Source organism: Danio aesculapii, chromosome 18, assembly GCF_903798145.1.
Source record: "Danio aesculapii chromosome 18, fDanAes4.1, whole genome shotgun sequence".
Lineage (NCBI taxonomy): Eukaryota > Metazoa > Chordata > Actinopteri > Cypriniformes > Danionidae > Danio > Danio aesculapii.
Genome location: NC_079452.1, coordinates 49,059,972 through 49,081,662, shown reverse-complemented (window position 1 = coordinate 49,081,662; position 21,691 = coordinate 49,059,972). Strand labels below are relative to the sequence as shown.

At 35.7% G+C, this 21,691-nt stretch overlaps 1 protein-coding gene across 3 annotated transcripts in view; it reads right to left on the bottom strand.

Moving 5' to 3' along the window:
- Positions 1-21,691, bottom strand: part of ripor1 (RHO family interacting cell polarization regulator 1) — a 155,517-nt gene that overhangs the window by 53,908 nt on the left and 79,918 nt on the right. The window contains exon 1 of one of the 3 annotated variants that reach the window (XM_056478092.1): positions 8,274-8,353. The exons of the other annotated variants lie outside the window; for them this stretch is intronic. Coding sequence (XP_056334067.1) covers positions 8,274-8,292 — 19 coding nt within the window. The 5' untranslated portion in view covers positions 8,293-8,353. Of the gene's footprint in view, positions 1-8,273; positions 8,354-21,691 lie in introns of those variants that run through there. 3 annotated transcript variants of the gene reach the window in all.

Genomic DNA, 21,691 nt, shown 5'->3' with positions numbered 1-21,691 from the left:
CGTTGTTTAAATAGCAAATCCATTTGTGCCACTTTGTGGACTCATGAGTTTTCTGCTTTAAAAAAAGTTGGCGCGTTGTTAATTTGAGGAACTGAAATGGATCCAGCTACTGACCAACAGAAAGCTGGTCTAAAGTCTAAAGCAGAGCGCATTAGTTATGCACCTATGCAGGTCCAAATGCATACACATTGCTTAATACACACAGGATATACAGCAACACACAAATATCTTTACATATGAAAAAAATTAAAGGATTAAAATGTTACAAAAAGTATTATTTTCTACATAAATATTAAAACCACTACCTCTATGCCTTCATGTCAGGGGGCTTTTTTAGTTTATTTATGACAATTTGCATTTGTATAATGTTATTATTATTAGCAGTATTATTTATTTTATGCATATTTATTTGTTTATTTGTTTAAACTAAGTTTAGATTTTTCCACCTGTCGCGTTTTGGAGATGTATGCATCACTATATGGGGCATAAGAATAGGACTTGTGTTTGGATATAACTCTGTTTTTTGAGCACACTTTGTTATTATTGTTCATTTGTTCATTTGCTGGAAATTAAGACTGAATTTAGAAATAGTTTTGAAACAAATCTTTGTGCTCAAACTAAATTAAATATGCAGGCTAATGGATGTCTTCAGTGGAGTGCGTACAACACCGTTTCCTTACTCAATGAAGTAAAGGAGTAACGTAAAGTGAAAGTAAAGAGGCGAAATGGAGGAGGCCCGTTCTTTATCCTCGCTACAGGTCTGTTTAACTGTTTTCTCGCTAGTGAAGCATTCACTTTTTCCATTTACAAAGTCTGCCATGTAAATAGCAAATTTGATTAAACCAATCACATTAAACCAACCCATAACTCTGATTGGTTTAATGCGCGTTAAGCTCAAAACACAACCTATAAGCACAACCCTGTTAGACCATGCGCCGCAGCACAAACCACATTTGTCTGTCCCTAAAATAGGAAAAGTGAATTCGGACAAGCTCCTAATGCTTTTGCATCAATCGCTTTAGACTTTACATCTAGATCGTTAAATAGAACCCCATTACACTAAGCTAATCATAACTATATATGTTTTAGTTATATCACCCTGGCTTAGTCATGCTGGAAAACAAAGAGACAAATCATGCTCTTCAGCATAGATAAACAGTTTCTAGATAAGCCCTTCGTGAAGTTCCTTGTGTATAATCAGTGAGGCCTTTTATCATTGTCCATGTCATGGCATATCAGACATAAAAACACTCAGTGGACACAACGTGGGAGGACAGAGTCAAGATTACACTTAACACCACACCAATCACTGAGGATCTCAACCAGGACAGGAACCATACGGATCTGCTCAGCCCACAGCTAAGACGATGTGCAAAAAAAAGACAGGGAAGATATGAGAGCACACAAACACAGACACTTAAACCAGAGATACACCTGCGGATTAACAAAGATAGACTGCTAGTGCAAACAAATCAGTCACATTTATCACTATCAAAAGTCTGAAGTTATCAGTACAGCAGAAATTCAGGAGCATGTTACGTGAACATGGAAAAACATCTGGGTTGGAAATTAATGAGGGCTAGTGGCAAGATGAGAAAAAGGTCTGTAGAATTCAAGATGAAGAGGTAGGAATAATGCCACCTCCACAATTATACTACATCTAACATGGCTGTCACTATTAAAGTAGAATGTGAAAATGAATGAAGAGTGTTAACTGTGATATTCCGCAAAGGTTTGAAGTAAATGGGCCCTAAACCAAAATATTGTGACCTCTGTATAATGCATGAATTTCATAAACTGGATCGTTCAAGCACAAAGAGACACTTAATAAGAGTTGCTTATGGTAAGTTTACATAGGGCTGTGTAATATGATGATATATATCATATGAATGAAATATAGAATTTCCTATTATGCTCTATCCAAGCATAATTAGCAAAATAAGTAAATTTTCTACCCCACTAAAGTCTTATTCATATAGTTAATAACAAAAGATATACTACGTGACTTGTTTCCATGTCACTTCTCGTGTGTGTTTGGTTGTGAGACGTAGTTTGCGGAACGAGACGAAGTTGTCTGTAATCCTTCATATTTTAAAGTCATGCACTGTAAAACCCCGTCGCCGATTCATCTTGCAGTGTGAACAGCAGCGACGGAACTGTAGTCATGCAGTGTGAAAACATCTTTGAAAATCGTGCAGTTTGAACTTGGTGTAAGCTGACAGAGGTTTAGTTTTTATGTGCTATATTATTATTATTACTTTGATGAAAAATTTTTAAGTCTTCAATATCTAATGAGAAGTTTACAAATGCTGGAAAAGCAATAAACTAGTTAAGTATAACTAACAACAAAAAATTTAATTTAACTAACAAAAATCCATATTTTTATTTTATTTTATGCCATAATATGTGGAATTTCTCCAACCACAAAAACCTATTTTATGTATTATTCTATTAACTGACGCTGATAGCCATTATTACAATATCAAGAGCAATGATCAACATAACAAAACCTTATAGTTTTATAATAAGACCACTTATCCAGCACAAAGCATTATGTAACCGCAGCAGCTTGGCCGAAAGCAGTTACTTTTGTGTTAAATTGAATTAAGATGTAATCTTTCCACAGAAGAGCAAAGGGAGAGAAACAGGCCTTGAAGTCAGATTACAGAGATTCAGAGGTGTGAGCCTGCATATCTGAGCCCATGGGGTCATTTAAAATGTGACGTCAACACAAGTGAGGTTTAGTCACCATAATGACCCTGACTAGGACAGTCAGCGCTTTTAGTTTTGATCAGCAACAAAGGGCAGTGCCCTGGATTCAGCAATGCATCACTGGATTCAGGAAGGAAGCTAAAGTTTATTTTAAACCCAAAGCAGAGGAACAACCTATAAGACAGATTTCTGCACATAATGAAGATCTTCAGTGTGAAATGCCTCATTTTTCAGTAATGAGGATGCTGAAGCCCATCTGCGACTCTCTAGACTGACTGAAGTATTTCAGCTATGTGATTTTCATTCAGAGTCCGGCAGAGTTGCTGAAGGCAGAATTATTTGCACTGTGCCCAGCAAGAGAGCGTCACGGCTGGGGAACAGAGGAGGACATATTCTGCCTTCCAGCCTAAAACCTCCACAGAGAGGCGAAAAACATCCAGATTGTCTTACTGGAATGTTGCATTAGGAACTGGATTCATGTTTTTTTTTTTAAATGAGCTCTGATGACTTTGTTTTTTTAGGGATTTGCACAACTTGTTCCTATAAAACATACAGTATTAGTCTTCTTTGAATTACAATATTAAAAGCTTTCCGAAGTAAATGATCAACTCAATTAGCAAACCAACTATAACAACCAAGCTTACTGAGCAAAAAGATTCAATATTTCAAAAGCATTACAGATTTGAATTATTCAAGGTGTCTTTGTTTGTCTGGTGATCAGTGGAGAGTGTAAACAGGTCTGTTGATGCTGAGGGGAAATTAAAAAAAAAAAAACTTTTGTGCTTCCAAGTATGGAGGAGGGGAAACGGTTCAACACTGAGGGAAGTGGAATTTTTTCATTTCCCGCAGGATATTTAACTGTCTGATGGAGAGAGGAAAGAAAAATAACATCTGCAGATAACTACTGGTAGAGATAAATCCTAAATTTGATCTTTATTCTATACATCTCTTACCACACAATTCATTTACAATGCATCATTCAGTAAACTGGGCTTTAAATTGTGAATTTGCAATTTCTCATTTCAACAAAAGCGCTTTATCTAAAATGCTCAAAGTGCTTTCTGATTGGTCAGCTGACTTGGTTTTATGTTTGTAATTGGTTAAACAACTCATGCATGACAGAAAATTACACCCATACAAATAACTGCATTCAAATCACAAAGTGATGTCACATGTGATGTCAGAGCATCCCTACAAAAATCTTTGAACCATTTCAAATAACAGAACAAGGATTACAACGTATCATTCTAAAAACCACTATTATGATCATCCACTGATCAATCAGCAGACTTTAAACAATTAAACATAATTTTTGAAGTTAGTCAAAATACTACATAAAACAAGTTAATCTCTTCAGGTTTTAAAATGTTAAATAATTGCATCGCAATTGCAATTGTATCAATAGTTTATATTACTGTAATATAATATTAGTAAAATTGTTGTTTTTCTACAATAATAATAATACAATAAGTAGATTTGGCATACAAAATGTCTTACATTTTCAAATGTATCGAAAAAGCAAACGATGCATTAGGGTTGGGTCAATAATCAATACCATCGTCCATCACTGATGACCGATAGACATCACGATGTTGAGCCAGCATTGCGATCCTTCACCCTGCCCTCTAAGCAGCAGCAACATGCTCATGAAAAATACACACTTAACCCCGTTTACACTAAAACATCTTAGTTTTAAAATGGCATTTTAGACCAAAACCACACTGGCGTTTCATCTAGCATTACTGAGAAGCCCTCCTTCGACACTACACCGCTGAAAATGCACATCACACGTGCTCTGTCATGCGCTGCAGTGTATGCACGCGCCTGAGCTCCAGGCAGTCAGCGGGTGGTTCGGCACAAAACCACAGAGAGCAGTGCACGTCAAACAGTTTATCAAGGATGTACAGCTGGATCGCGTCTCACTATAGTTGTTATATGTGATATTTAATTAATCCTATCTCTATATAATGACTCTTCGGTCTTTTGAATCTATCAGGTAACGCGTCACAGCGTCAGTACACTGCTTCTATCTTTCGCTTTCACGCTTGTACTTAGGAATTTTAACGAAAACCTCAGATACTGTTGGTTGGTTGCGGTTGGTTGTGCACCTTTTTTAACCAACCAAGTTTGTCAACGCCATTGTAACGACACAGATCACTCTGCCTATTCATGCCAGAGTCCCGGGCAAAAAGTGATTGACAGGTGGTAATTTGTGTGTAACTTATCTTTATTTATTTATGATTTGGTTATAGGTAAAACAAAGAGGATGTGGGTCAGGAAGTTGAAACAGGCTACAAATAATTAATTTGTTATTAATTAATTATTCATAAATAATCAATTCACCACCGCCCACGACGATGATGCCATCGTCCATCGCGATGTTTCACATTAGACATCATACGGTGCTAAACTGGTCTACACTGCCCAACCCTAAGATGACTCTCATCTCATGTATATTGAACAAACTAAATGTATGGGATTAGATGCTTTATTTTAAGTTACATATTTGTATTTTTTTTCCACAGTTGTCAAAATGGCTTAAAGAGCTATTAAAACTGAAGGAAAATAAGATTTACTCTTTACAAACTGGACAATCAGGTCAAGTTTAATGTGATTAAAGCTGAAAATCAAGTTGTAATTCTAACCACAAGATACGCTGACACAGTTTTTTTTCTAACTGCATTACTGAAGGCCATTACATTAGCTTAAAGGAGATCTAAATACTATTCAACAGCAAATACATTTTAGACAAGTTTAAATTGATATCAATGATTATCTATATACATTTCAGCTCTACGCTTAAAAAAACATACTGAATTTTAACTTTAATCTATAGCATCTGAATGAACCAGAGAAACTGAAGAGAAGATATTTCCCTTGACAGACCTCATAGAAAATACCTTAACGCAAACACACAAACACAAACACCTGCTGGCGGGCCTCCTTCCTGCTTTGTGTCACCAGATAAACAAGGCAAGTGACACATTCTCCTCCTTCGCCATGACTCCAGTGGGAATCAGACGTCTCCTACATTCCCTTCATACACCGGAAGAGTTCACCGAGAGCAAATAAACACCATCAAAGCTTCATCCTTCCAGCTGTTGTTCTACGCTGAGTTCCCACCTGTCCAACAGGACCCAACGCCACCACTCGTGAAATGGTTGGACAGTGTGACCGCAGGTTTTGACAATAACCAAAGCTGGTCAGGCTCTTGTGAAGCATGTGGATCAGAGCGGCTGCATTGTTCTGGTGGTCTGGCTTTGCTCCAGGACTATTCCAGAAAAACAACGCACCTGGGGGCCTCCACACCCCGATCTGACACTAACCAACTAGAATCCAACAATTACACACTCTGTCAAACAAGCCAAATTAATGGGATGATGCACCAGGCCATATTTTATGAATGCATACACAACAGTCACAGTTTTCAAGCTCCATCCAGACGCTGCTACAGGTTTGAGTGAACACCTGTGAAATAAAAGCAGGCTTTCCACTTCTTTCTCTGTGATGATAGGACATTCATTATGCTGGAGCCAGTAGCCTCTCTGTCTCGGTCACATTCCATTCATATCACAGATTACCAGAGTCTGGTGTCCGTCAAACAAACACTAGTAGGATATACGGCCAGAGGGGAGGAAACCTAAAGCGGTGTCCCAAAAAAACCTCGGTGGGAACAAGCAAAGACAGTCGACTCTCAAAACATCACAGCGTGGTATCTGGGATCAATCCTGCACCTTTGCAATCTCACTTGACACTCTGTGCTGGTATTCTCTTAACATAAGAAAAAGGTACATAGTAAAAATGAATAATTAATAAAAATAAACAAGCAAACAAAAAAGTTGGTGTGAATGATAAACAAAGCAGTTGGCATATTTAAAAATTGCTCTAGGCCAGTGGTCCCCAACCTTTTTATCACTGTAGACTGCTCACCCTTGACAATTTTACCACGAAGTAGGTAGTGGAAGGCGTAAGCACGTCACGTTGCACACCTTCACTGGAAATAACGAACTTGCGCAAACTCTAGAAAAGACAGGATATGCGAATGGCCCCTGAGAGGCCGCCATCATTTGTGATCTCCAGCAGTTGATCTTCCTGATGGATTCACCTGATTTGTTGATAAATGGGTTGCGGACCCATTCCTTGGCAGTTTGTGGGTCCTTCACTGGACCTTTTCCCCTTTCGCAAAGAAACATTTCAAAGACCTCTGTTTCGGACTTTTTTTTTTTGCTTCTTTTGGGTTAAATTTGGGTGCTCAAGTGACCAAGATGTAACCGAGAGAATACGTTAATTTTTCAAAATAACAGATTTTTAGACTCAGATAATAAATTAAATGAAAATAATTAACGATTTCTTGTGCCCGGTACTCGGTGGTTGAGGACCAACTGCTCTAGGCTACTTTTTTCGCACTTAATATCAAATATTGATAAAAGGTTGACAATAATATTAACATCAGCTTAACCGATACGTCTCACTATTTTCTATGAATATTTTGTAATAAAATGCTGCGATGAAAATCTTCAATATCAGGATATGACAACAAGCACCTTGAGAGTTAATAATAGTCATGTGGCTTTTTGAAATCCCTTAGCGCTTAACATTTGCCCCACATGGTGTATCCTTCCTTCCATTCTCTGAGAGAAGGCCTGAAACAAGAAACTCACTCTGTTTCCCTTTCCTCCCTCTCCAACTGCAAATCTTTGGATTAGCTCAAATGTTAAGAGATGTCATTAATAATAAGCCAATAGTTTCAACAGTTCTCTGCAACGTTTGGCCAGACCTGTGGTCTGGAGTTGCGAGGATCATCTAAATGAGCATTTACAGCTTTAGCTTTAAGTAAACCAGAGGTAAACTTAAGGACCTCCCTGTGTGTTTGTTCTAGATGACCCCACAGTGCCAGGCCGAAGAGTAGCCCAAAGTAAACACACTCTGGCTCACTTGAGTACAGTACCATCGCATGGGAACCCAGTGGGACGCCTGTCCCAGGAGGACAATGGTCTCTCCACAAATCCCAGAAACATCTGGACAGAAACAGTGTTGAACAATGACAAAAACCACCATCATTCCCCTCCAAACTAACTCAGGCCTGTGAAAGCACACAACTCCTGGAGTGAGGAACTGTATCAAATCTCTTTACAGATTACTTTCATTTCTCTAAAGCTGACCACACCGTTGAGTAGTTTAATAGCAGATTTTTTTAACAGCTTTTCAGCTCAAATTTGTTCTCTGCAGTAGAATATATAAAAGGAAGGAACTTTTGTGACATGTCATTATCACTTGTTGTGTACTTGAACTAAAGCTGTCGGAGTCCTTGGCAAGTCAAAACAAAGCTTAACTCAGCCAATGCAGAAGAATTTCAATGAGCAGAGAAAAGAGAAAAATCATTCTACAATAAAACACAATGATCATTTGAAATAATTCAGTCACCATAACCCACATGACCATAAACAAACCCAAACACCTTTACAACAAAAACACCAACATTCACTATGAAACTCAGCAAAATCAGATACATAACAATACCTAAAACACATCTCACTGTTAACTTAAGCACAACAGAGTACCTCCATATCTACTATACATGGTATTGTCTTCTGTTGAATGCGCAGTCAAGCAAGTATTCCTCAGGTTTGCGTTGGGATCCTTCAAATCTATCAAATCGCTGGTCTTGATATCAAGATCTATATCAATGTTCGGTTACAAAGTCAGTGCAGACTCCGTAAAGAAGTTTTAGTTCAAGTACACAACAAGTGATAATGACATGTCACAAAAGTTCCTTTCTTTTATATATTCTACTGCAGAGAACAAATTTGAGCTGAAAAGCTGTTTAAAAAATCTGCTATTAAACTACTCAACGGTGTGGTCAGCTTTAGAGAAATGAAAGTACCTAAAGTACCTAAAACACATCTCACTGTTAACTTAAGCACAACAGAGTACCTCCATATCTACTATACATGGTATTGTCTTCTGTTGAATGCGCAGTCAAGCAAGTATTCCTCAGGTTTGCGTTGGGATCCTTCAAAGCGAATGAGTAGAAAGTCCAATTACAGTCCCAGCTGTGGTGGTCTTCATCGCCTGCTCAGACTCTCGCACACAGCACTGGCAGAAAGCGAAAGAGAGAAGCTGCCAGGAAATGGGAAGGCCGTCGCCCTCTCTCCACAGCCCACTCCTCCCCCTCATTCTGTTTCCCGTTCACTTCCCTGTCTGACATCACACTCTTCCTGCCTCTCCCAGTTCCAGCAAACGGCCTGCGCTTTCTGACTTAATGATAAACACCCAGCGCCGACTCACTCCAAAAGTTTCCAGAGTTCAGGCTGTTAATAATGAGTCTGATGCTTTCATTTATACATAATGTGACCACATACTGACTTGTCTTAATCAAGGGAAATCCCTTAAACTTCAAAAAGAAACTTAAGAATGTTTTAAACTCACACATTACATTCAAACATTGTTAATAAGATGTTTTATTTTCAATTGAAGCTTATTATAAATCTAATCACATCGTTGGTCTTGATCTTGAGATCTAGATCAATGTTCGGTCACAGATTTAGTGCAGACTCATTAAGTGTCCAGATATTTACATCATATGGAGGCATATATAGGCTAATATTGACTTCAACAGTGGTGAAACGTCTTTCAAAAGCTAAATCGGTTACGTCAACCCTCTAAAAGAAGCTCAAGAGTGTTCCAAAGTCACAAATTACATTCTAACATTGTTTATAGGATTCTTGTTTGGTTTTTAATTCAAGCTCATTGTAAATCTATCAAATCGCTGGTCTTGATATCAAGATCTATATCAATGTTCGGTTACAAATTCAGTGCAGACTCCCTAAAGAAGTTTCCAGATATTTACATCATGTGGTGTCATATATAATATTGACTTTAACAGTGGTGAAACTTCTTTGAAAAGCAAAATCAGTTAAATTGAACCTCTTAAAGGAACTCAATGTTCTAAACTCACAAATTATATTCTTGTTTGGGTTTTCAATTCAAGCTCATTGTAAATCTATCAAATCATTGGTCTTGATCTCGAAATATATATATCAATGTTCGGTCACAGATACAGTGCAGACTCATTAAGAAGTTTCCAGATATTTACTTCCTGTGGCGGCATATATCGGCTATTATTGACTTCAACAGTGGTGAAACGTCTTTAAAAAAGCTAAATTGGTTAAGTCAACCCTCTAAAAGGAACCCAAGAGTGTTGCAAACTCACGAATTACATTCTAACATTGTTAATAGGATTCTTGTTTGTTTTTCAATTCCATCTTACTGTAAATCTATCAAATCGCTGGTCTTAATCTTGAGATCTAGATCAATGTTCAGTCACAGATTCAGTGCAGACTCAGTAAAGAAGTTTCCAGATATTTACATCGTGTGGAGCCATATTTAATATTGACTTTAACAGTGGTGAAACGTCTTTCAAAAGCTGCATCGGTTAGGTCAACCCTCTAAAAGGAGCTCAAGAGTGTTCCAAAGTCACAAATTACATTCAAACGTTGTTTATAGGATTCTTGTATGTTTTTCAATTCAAGCTCATTGTAAATCTTTCAAATCGCTGGTTTTGACCTTGAGATTTACATCAATGTTCGGTCACAGATTTAGTGCAGACTCATTAAGAAATTTCCAGATATTTACATCATGTGGTGGCATATATAGGCTAGTATTGACTTCAACAGTTGTGAAACGTCTTTGAAAATCTAAATCGGTTATGTCAACCCTCTTAAAGGAACCCAAGAGTGTTTTACACTCACAAATTACATTCTAACACTGTTTATAAAATTCTTGTTTGCTTTTCAATTTAAGCTCACTGTAAAGTGTATCGTGGTCTTGATCTTGAGATTCATATCAGGGTTTGGTCACAGATTTAGAGTCATTCCCACTTCCCAGAATCACACTCCATACGGTAAGTCTGATCACTATCTATAATGTGACACAGCAGTAGAGCAATTGCCTTTGGATACTTTGGATCAAAGACAAAATTATATGCGGAATTAGCCGAATATAGCACGATCGCCTCACAGCAAGAAGGTCGCTGGTTCGAGTCTCAGCTGGGTCAGTTGGCATTTCTGTGTGGAGTTTGCATGTTCTCCCCGTGTTCGTGTGGGTTTCCTCCGGGTGCTCCGGTTTCCCCCACAAGTCCAAAGACATGCAGTATAGGTCAATTAGGTAAGCTAAATTGTCCATAGTGTATGTGTGTGAATGAGTGTGTATGAATGTTTCCCAGTGATGGATTGCAGCTGGAAGGGCATCCGCTGAGTAAAACATATGCTGGATAAGTTGGCAGGTTATTCCCCTGTGGCGACCCCAGATTAATAAAGGGACTAAGCCGAAAAGAAAATGAATGAATAGCCGAAAGTTAAACTCCCATGCTAGAATACATTTTAAGCTTAATACTGCTATTCTATACACCTATGCTCACCATGGTTGAACTTATTTGATCAAAAAGCAGTAAAAAATAATAATGTTGTCAAATATTGTTTTTCTTTGTCATTTTAAAAGCTGTAGCAGTATTCAGTGTCACTTGATCTTCAGGAATTAGGTTAATAGAGTATTTGATTTGGAGAAAAAAAAATAAATCATTTATTATTTTCAATGCTGGAAGAACTATTAAGTTGTGCTGCTTAACATTTTTTGCAGAAACCATAATATTTTGGGCTTTTTTTTCAAGATTTCATCTTCACGGATGAACGGAAAGTTAAAGACCAAAAAAGTTACAATCCATGGACAATAAATATAGCACACACCTACTGTTCAGAATAGGGCAGGACTAAGGGCAGGTCATTTTCATGAAATGTTTTCAGCCAAAAACTCAACTTTTCAGATGTTTTGCCTCTTTTTGTTTACACAACAACATAAGATTTGTGACTGAATGTGTATAAATTTAAAAAGAAGGTGGAAGTTTTTGAAAATGCTGCCTTGTTGTGTCTATGTAAACACCCAAAAATGAAAACCTTTGAAAACAGTGATGTCATGTGATGTACATAGTGTTTAGGGGAGTGTAGATTAAAGGCAAGTGCAAGCAAACATACACAAAAACGGTGGAGTATGTTGTAGTGCTCAAGTATTTCCTAAAGCTTCATCAGCAAAGTGTGGATCTACTTCATATTACAATCAAAAGTGGAGATGGATCTTACACACATGATAAATTATACATACACTCCCTGACAAAAGTCTTGTCATTGATTCCAGTTGTAAGAGCAACAAATAATAACTTACGGCAACATCAACAGCCTGAGGTATCAGGACATTTGTGTTGCCCATTACTTTACAAACCACAGGAGAGGGCAAAATCTTCAGCAGGATAGCGCTCCTTCTCATACTTCAGCCTTCACATCAAAGTTCCTGAAAGCAAAGAAGGTCAAGGTGCTCCAGGATTGGCCAGCCCAGTCACCAAACATGAACATTATTGAAAAGGTCTGGGGTAAGATGGAGGAGGCACTGAAGATGAATCCAAAGAATCTTGATGAACTCTGGGAGTCCTGCAGGAATGCTTTCTCTGCCATTCCAGATGACTTTATTAATACGTTATTTGAGTCATTGCAGAGATGTATGGACGCAGTTCTCCAAACTCATAAAAGTCATACACAATATTAATTCTTTTTCCACTGCACCATGACTTTATATTTTATACTGTACATTATTTCTGTTAAGTGACAAGACTTTTGTCTAAGCAAAGCCAGACCTTACTGTCCTAATTAAACAATTAAAAATCAAGGCACGATCGTATTTTATTTTGGTAAAATAAGTGTAATCTAGAGGCCTTTGTCTTTCATGTAAATCTCTTCTGATACCAAATGATCAACTAGAAGTCAAACTTGCATAGGCAACAAGGCTTTTTTAATAATGTAGACATGAGTGCCGAGCCGGTGACGATATGTAGCTCATCGTTCCCCTGGCTGGAAATACGGTTTACAAACATAATGACAATGCAGAATACTGATCTGGTATTATGTAATACAGAATTTTTGGCTATATTTGTGGATGTGTTAGGGTATAAATGCGCTTTGTTTTAAAAATGTTGCGTGTAGAAATTAAACTTTTTCAAAACACAGTTGCTGTCATGTAAACGTAGCCGTAGTTCTATGTTATGAGTTATTGTATGAGTTATCAATTAGATAAAGGCGCATTTAAAAGCATAGATGAATTTTAAAAAATAGTTTAAGCAGACAAAATTACTAGAGAAGTCTAGCACACATCACCAAAGATCAGCAATATCAAAAGCAGCAAAATCAATAACATGCTTGGAAAAATGGTGAATTGCCATTTAAAGCCAATTATAAAACAACGATTTATATTCCAAAGAAATATTTACACCCAGATTTGTTATTGTGCAGATTTGCTAAATCCATGTAGCTGTCAAATATTTAATAACATGATGCAATATTATGCGAAAGAACTATGACTTTTCATTAAATGCATGAAACTTATATCTTATATCCCAAGAAATAAGCTGCAAAACTGATTTTTTAGTTCCCCCTGATCAAGAAATTAAACTCGAAAGATTCTTTGTGGCTTCAAGATAAACAATGACGGCAGCAACAGCTCATCAAAAACACCAGATGAAGACCAGCTTAACACAACATACCATTATTCCATGGCTGAAATGACAGATCAAAAAACAAACACGCTCGTGATAATGAGTAAGGGGAAATGCTGAAGACAGGCAGCTTGTATGACTGGTTTGTAATGGAGTAAACATCACATTTCATCATAAACATTACTACTAAACAGCTCAGCTCGAATTCCTCCCTGATAGAAGCCACGGAAGTTGGTCCTCCTATTTCTCTAATTGTCGTTCATATGCGTCACACACGCATTAAAGGCTGAAGCAGCAGCTGATGCTGTGTGTTGTGGTTGTATAGTAGCTGTCGTGGTGATTATCAGCCTGTCACATTCAGTGTAGCTGGAGAGGAGATTTCTGTCAGCAACACACCACAGACGTGTGTCTAGAGGTCACAGCACTCACTCAACAGCAACCGAAAAGCCACTGTGAAGCCGTCACGAAGCATGTCTGTTTCAGTGTTTGAATATTTGTCTAATACAAGATCCAACACAAAACACACACGCTTGAGTGTACGAAACAAACACAAGCAAAATATTACGCACTAGGAGATGGATGATATATTGGATGAATACAGTAGTATTTATTGTAGAGTTGTTATTTTGTAAATAAGTTTAAACATTTAAGTAACATGTGAACACAACTTTTATTTCAATGTGCCACTCAAAAGCATGACAAAACAAACTGAATTTACAAATAGACTTCAGAAAACAAAATGTGTTAGATCAATAAATTGTCAATAATAAATAATAATAAATGTCAATAAATTTATATAGTCAATTAATCAATTTAAAATTCTGATTCAGCTATTAAATTAACCAATATATGATCAAAGTATGTTTATATTTCAATATTTTAGTAATAAGACATGGATATTGTTTTTTATTGCTATACAAGTGCATATTCCTTGGTTCATTTCGAAAAATTCTGAATCTTTTTTTTAGAAATAAATAACTGTTTAGCTGAAATGAGAATTGTTTGGATTCGAAACATCTGCCATTTCAGATCAAATACTGCCCTTTAAAAATGAGTTAACTAAAAAACATTTAGTTTTAAGCATTTTAATATATTACCACACATTTTTATGTTAAACGATGCTTCAGCAATTATTCTTATATGCTCAAGAAACATTTCTTATTATTCTCATTGCTGGCAACAGTTGTGCTGCTTAATAATTATCTTTTATACATTTTTAAACCCCTAAAATATCAAATTTACCTCATTCTTGCTGAACAGAAATATTAATTTCTTAATAAACAAACAATACTGCAAGGAAATTACGATATTTGGGACACGTGTGAATAAAAATGTAATACTGGTTTGTTTTTGTTTTTTTACATACACAACCGGTCAAAAGTTTTGAGTGAGGTTTTTTAAAGAAAATTATTGTTCATCAAGGCGGCATTTATTAAATGTAAAAAAAAAAATGGTGAAATTGTTCAATATTTATTACAATTTTAAATGACTGCTTTCTTATTGTATGTAGTTTCAAATGAAAATATTACTCCAGTCATTATTTTTTTATAATAAAATTTGTAACAGGTATTAATAATAATAATAATAATAATAATAATAATAATAATAATAATAATAATAATAATAATAATAATAAATTTTAGAATGATTTCTGAAGAATCATGTTACTCTGAAGACTGGAGTAATGAAGCTGAAAAATCATCTTTAAAACTACTGGAATAAATTACTAAATTAAATGATAAACTACTTTTGAACAGTTATTTCATAGTGCAACAACATTTCACAATTTTACAATTTGTACTGTAGTTTTGATTAAATAAATGCAGCCTTGGTGAGCAGGAGAAGCTTTTTTTAAACATTTAAAAATCCAAATTTTTGACCGGTAGTGTACTATTAGAATGTAGTGTTGTCACGGTACCAATCGGTACTTGAATTTTAAAAACGTTCATTTCCCACAAACATTTAAGAGTTTCAAAGTCACGTCGATCGGCTGGTTTGTCTATAAGCTGACATACAAGCGATCTGCTGATGAATCACAACTTTAAAACGGTCCAGTGTTCCTGTATTTGTGGTTACACTCAGTAAACAGCGGTAAGTCCGGTGAACTGATGAACTTCACGGCCAATCACAGTCATTTCTTTCGAGCACGTATACACAATAGCAAATCAACAGTGTTTAAGAATTCGCCCAACAGCAGAAATGGACGTTTCTAAAATTTCAGTATTGGATTAGTACTGAACTCCAGTATTGTGACAACCCTATTAGAATGCGTCAGATTACTTATTATTTTCCTTTTTAAGACTTATAAAAGGCTCTATTTAAGCATCAACACCACGAAAATAAAAGTTATTTGACAATGTAAACCTTTAGCCTATACACTTTTCCACTAGTCATCCCATGAGTCTTCATGTCAGTATAGTATCACATTAGTGCTCTCCTTTTCAGAGCTGATATCAGTCCAACACTCTCTCAGTCAGTAGGTCAGCAGACTGAAGCTTATCTCAAGGTGTCTGATTATTCATTTCCTCACACAATTTATTTATTATTACTGGTGTCATGCTGGGGATAAGGTATAAGCCTGTGGGGTTTATCTCTGTACCGCAGCATGACATCACTATAGTGATAGTAATGCTTCTGTTATGGTGATGCCAGGGCAATGAACCACATAAAAATCCCAACACTGACTAGCTGACCAGAGCTTTTACCATTTCAGAATGTGATATTAAGAAAACAAAAATTATTAAAGTTATAGACTTGTATCGTTGCAGAAAATTACAGATTTTAGATGTTTGAAGTGATCTTAGCGCTGTAATTGGTGTAATAAATCAGTGTAAAAAATTATGAAAGTTAACATAATGTGACAATGTACACGCAAAGTATTTGTGAATTGTAATCAAATTATTCAGTTTTCCATATACATATTAAGTTACACAATTTTCATTGTCATTCTGTCATCTTACAATTAGGGCTGCACAATATATCGTTGCAGCATCAATATCGCAATGTGTGCATCTGCAATAGTCACATCGCCAGATCTGCAATGTTGAGTCTGAATTATAGTTGACAAGGAGCAACAGAACTCGTGCGATTTGTAGAGTAACTGCTAAGTTGAACCATAACAGAGTGGAAGTTTATCATTTGCTTGTGTTTTTAAGGCCTGTGACTGAGCAGTCAAGAGAGTTTAAAAGATTTGGGCACAAAAAATGATGTTTGGAGGTTTTACAAAGATTAATTGCATTTAATTATTTACACAAAAAAATGGTCAAATATCTAAATATCTACAAGCTTATTACTTCCCCATTGGCAGATAATTTAGCTTGTTCTAAGAAAAAAAACTCTAAATGTCGACTTAAGGTGAAAACAAAACAATATTTTGATGATCTACGAATTTGAGATATTTCGACTAGAATTTTTTTCAATTGTTACTATTAAATTTCTCTACCTGAATACTGTTAGACTAAAACAGCAAAAAACATCAGAGTTATTCAAACTATCTTTTGAAACTGTGTTCATATCACAATATTTACCGCCAAAAAATAAATTATCGCAATATCAGATTTTTCCAATATCGTGCAGCCCTTATTACAACTATAATTAAATATATATTACAGTATACTAAGTATACATTGTCACCTTAGAATTATAAGGTTCTATCTGGAGTTATTCATATTCTTATTAAATGACAACTTATTTACATCATGTCATTATTTGATGTTTTTATAAGTTCTTCACATTTTAAGACTTTTTATTTAAAAAACAAAAAGGTTTTATCTACAAAGTCGAACTCTAGCTTGGCTCTATATGGTTCTTTCTGTGAGCTAATCAGCATTTCAAATGCACACACGAGGACCAATAAGGATCAGCTTTCTTTGTCATTCCACTGGATTGCTCTGTTAACAGCAGGAAAGACCAGAAAGAAACACAAAATCAAAGTCGACTAAATAATGCCGCACCACACAAAACTGAGAAGAAACCACACTGTAGACCATTTTATAGATGGTCTTGTCAAGGACAGCAGTCTAAATTCTAAATCCTAAAGCAGTCTAATTTCCACGTCATTTAGTTTTTTCCTTTTGTTTCTTAATTACAATAAATCTTAATATTTTAATTGCATAAAATTAGCATCTGCACTGTACGCTTAATTTGAACAAATAAAAAAAAATAATCATCATCCTAAAACATTAAATACATTTTATAGAAAACAAAAATTTTATATTCTCAATCAACATATTGTTGCAACACCAATTTTATTTTTTTAATTAAATTATTAAGCAGGCTGATTGTATTTCTTAAAAAGTAATGCTTCAATTAATAATCTGTGAGATAGAACCTTATAATTCCAAGTGGAAAATGACTTTTTAGAATTAGCCAGTTTGCAAATTTAAGAGAATTTTGATAATTTACATTTAGGGCTCTTTTTTGACCTTCCATTCGCAAAGTGCAAAGCGCAGGGCGCAGGGCGCAAACGCATTAAGGACATGTCTGAATCCAATTTTGCTATTTTAAGGACGGAAAAATCCTCTTTGCACCACGGCGCATGGTCTTACAGGGTTGTGATTATACTCTTAATGAGTTATAGGTGTGTTTTGAGAATAAACCAATCAGAGTCTCACCTCCCATTCCCTTTAAGAGTCAGTTGCGTCGCGCCATGGTGCATTTGCTATTTACATGGCGGACTTTGTAAGTGGAAAAATGAGCGCTTCACAAATATAAATATGCATATAATAAATAATACTGCTAATAATAATAACAACATTAAACAAAAGCAAATTGTCATGAATAAACTGAAAAGGCCTCCCGAGATGAAGGCATGAAAGTATGGTTTTTATATTTATGTAGGCTAGAAAATAATATTTTTGTAATATTTTAATCCTTTATATTTATATCCTATATATATTTATATCCTATATATATATATATATATATATATATATATATATATATATATATATATATATATATATATATATATATATATATATATATATATATATATCCTTAATATTTTAATTCTTTTTCATTTGTAAAGATATTTGTGTATTGCTGTAGATCCTGTGTTTATTAAGCAGTGTGTAAGCGAGGCGCACAACTAACGCGTGCTGCGCTGGACTATAGACCAGCTATGATCTTGTCTATTGAACAATCTATTCAAGTTCCTCAAAATAGCAACGCGCCACCAATGCACCTCAACACGTCAAAATGACTCTTGCGCCAAGCTGAAACTACCAAACAACAATTGCGTCGCGCCTAGCGCCACTTGTATGCGCCGGGTGTATGATAGGGCCCTTAGAGTACATTTAGGGTCTCTGTCATGTTAATGTATGAAAGAGAGCTGTTATAATACACACATATTGTTTGTTATATGGAATGCAAAAACTTTGACGCTCAAAATCTCAAAATCATTTAGAATGTAGATAGAACCTTAACATTCCAAGGCAACGATATTGAAACAAGTATATTCACTTATTTAATAATCTAGCTTTCATTAGATTAGTTGAGGGTATTAGTGAGGGTTAGTAGAATAAGCTGCCTGGCATATTTGCAGATATGGCTAAATTGAGAATAATGACTGTTGAGGAACCAGCGAGAAAAAAAAGTGTTAGCATATTTAGTACAGTCTATTTATACTCTAATGTCTGCTAGTTGACATGCAGTTGCCAAGTTACTTATAGTCAACAGAGTGTCTAAAGGGAACCATTAAAATAAATGTCACCAAATTAAATTCAGGGTTTATAAACATGCTTCATTTAAATTTATCCTCAAATTGCTGGAAGCCGTTGATGACATTTTATAAATCCCCAAGCTTCATAGTTTAAGCTAAATATCTTCTTTAATATTCTTCTGAAGAAGAAAAAAATCCATAGAATTTTGCTATTTTTTGGAAAACTATCCTTTTAAGATCTAGTGTTATGTCATCCTTAAAGAGACAGTTCACCTAAAAATGATGATTTCCTGTCGATTTGCTCCTCCTTAGGTCATTCAAGATGTACAGCTGAAGTCAGAATTATTAGCCCTCCTAAATTATTAGCCCTCCTCTGTATTTTTTTCCCCAATTCCTGTTTAATGGAGAGAACATTTTTTCAACACATATCTAAAAAGTATAGTTTTAATAACCGATTTATTTTATCTTTTCCATGATGACAGTAAATAATATTTTACTAGATATTTTTCAAGATACTAGTATTTAGCTTTTAAAGTGTGCAATTTAAAGGGTTAACTGGGTTAATTTGGCAGGTTAGGGTCATTTGGCAAGTTGTTGTATAACGATGGTTTGTTCTGCAGACAATCAAAACAAAAATATTGCTTAAGGGGGCTAATAATATTGACCTTAAAATGGTTTAAAAAAATTCAAAGCTGCTTTTATTCTAGCCAAAATAAAACAAATACGACTTTTTCCTGAAGAAAGAACATTATAGGAATTACTGTGAAAAAATCCTTGCTTTGTGAAACACCATTTGGGAAACATTTGAGAAAGAACAAGACTTCACAGGAGGGCTAATAATCTTGACTTCAAATGTACACTAAATAATTCTGAGTTCCACACAATTCCTTCATGTTGTCCCAACACAAATCGACTTAAGTTGACTTAATGGTTTTTACAAATGTAAGTGGATTGAACATAAAACAACTCATTTGTCCCAAAAAACCCATAAGAATTGTGTTGTTTTATTTTAGTAGTTCGAACAAGCAGCAAAAGCCATTGTTTTAAGTGTATGCGCTTTTTTCCTTCTTCAGTGGATCATTAAAATAAGATTTTCAGCTGAATATGTAGCGCTTTCTAATTTATATAATGGTAGTCCATGGTTAAAGTTTTTTAGATTAAAAATAAACACATACAACCAAGTCCAAATCTATATTAGCCATATTTCCTGGCGACACACTGATGTCTTGTGAAGCAAAATGATCAGTCTGCATAATAAATTGAATAATACTTACAATATTATTAGCTTTAATCCACAGCCTGGCTTAACAGTCGGTGCATGCTGTGGTATAAATAAAACACTGTTTGCTATTTTATACTAAAAGGGGGAGGAGCTATATATCACCTCTGGGTTCATTTGAAATGACATCACAAACTGAACAAAGCTGCACAATCCAAGACACTTCAGTGAGCTTTAAATAAACGCTAGTTGGTTACAAAAGTAAAGCATTTGTTCAAAGCTACTAAACAAATCACTAATGGCACTGTGGCTTACGATAAGCACCTCACCATAAGGCAATACCAGATGTAGAGGCTAACAAAGTCATGTTGAAAAGGTGCTTACGATGATCCTACAGTGAGTCACAATGTGAGACATCTGGACTGACACAAGAACACCAGGTGGAATATCCCATTCACACACACACAGGTTGCAGTGAGTTTCAGGATCCTCAATTGCTTGGTCAATTCTTGGTTATTGCAGTTTCAACAACAAATGATGAGGATTATGGCTGTCAATTATATATATTAATTAATCATCACGTCTCTCTTGGTCTGACCTTCATCTCCTAACAATCACTTTTTCTACAGCGGCTGATTAACGGTCAGCCAATAAGACCTTCATTTCCCCCACTGCCTGCATTCAGGCTGATAACAACAAGCGAATGCGGATGTGAGGGAGGTGGAGGATAAATATAATGCTTTATTTATTGGCCATTTGAAGTTGTTGGGGCTTGCAGTGGAGGCGTGCTGTTGTTCCACTGACTCTGCATTCTGAGCAAGAGAATTATCGCCATGCTGCTGACTTGCCTGCCAATGGCTTTACATCCGTGTGCTAAAAAAAGTTCAAACTGCTGCTGTCTGAAAACTTATGTTTTATAAACAATGACACTTAGAAAAAGGAAAAGACCTTTTATGAAAATGTGCACAGAAGTAAATGAAGAGCTCAGATGCAAAACCCTCTAAACCCATCAGACCTCTTTTCTTGTAAATAAGCATTTTCTATAAGGCTCCTATAATTAGGCTCAGCAGTTTCATTTTATTTGTAATGATAAGGTTATTATCTAGTAAATAAAATACCTTTTTTCCATAAATGTCACTTTAGACAATTCTCTGGTTTTTTAACAAATTAGATTTTCTTTTGCATCAAAACCAGCTAAATCGTCGACGTCAGTGGTGTAGTGGTTAGTGCGTCAACACATGCACTCCGGTGCTTACGGCGACCCGAGTTCGATTCCGCCTCGCAGTCCTATGCCGATATTTCCCCTCTCTCTGCTTCCCTTGCTTTCCTGTAAATACTCTTTACTGTCCTACATAATAAAGATGAAAACCCCGTAAAAATAATTATAAAATAAATAAATAAATAAAAAACAGCTAAATCCACTTGTGCTTTTTATGCAAAACCCTCTAAATCCACCTTTCGGGACAACACAGTGTATTTAGTTGAGAAATTACTAAAGATGCAATTAAAAATAATTTTTCCAAACATGAAACACATACACAAACCATACAAATCTGTCAAG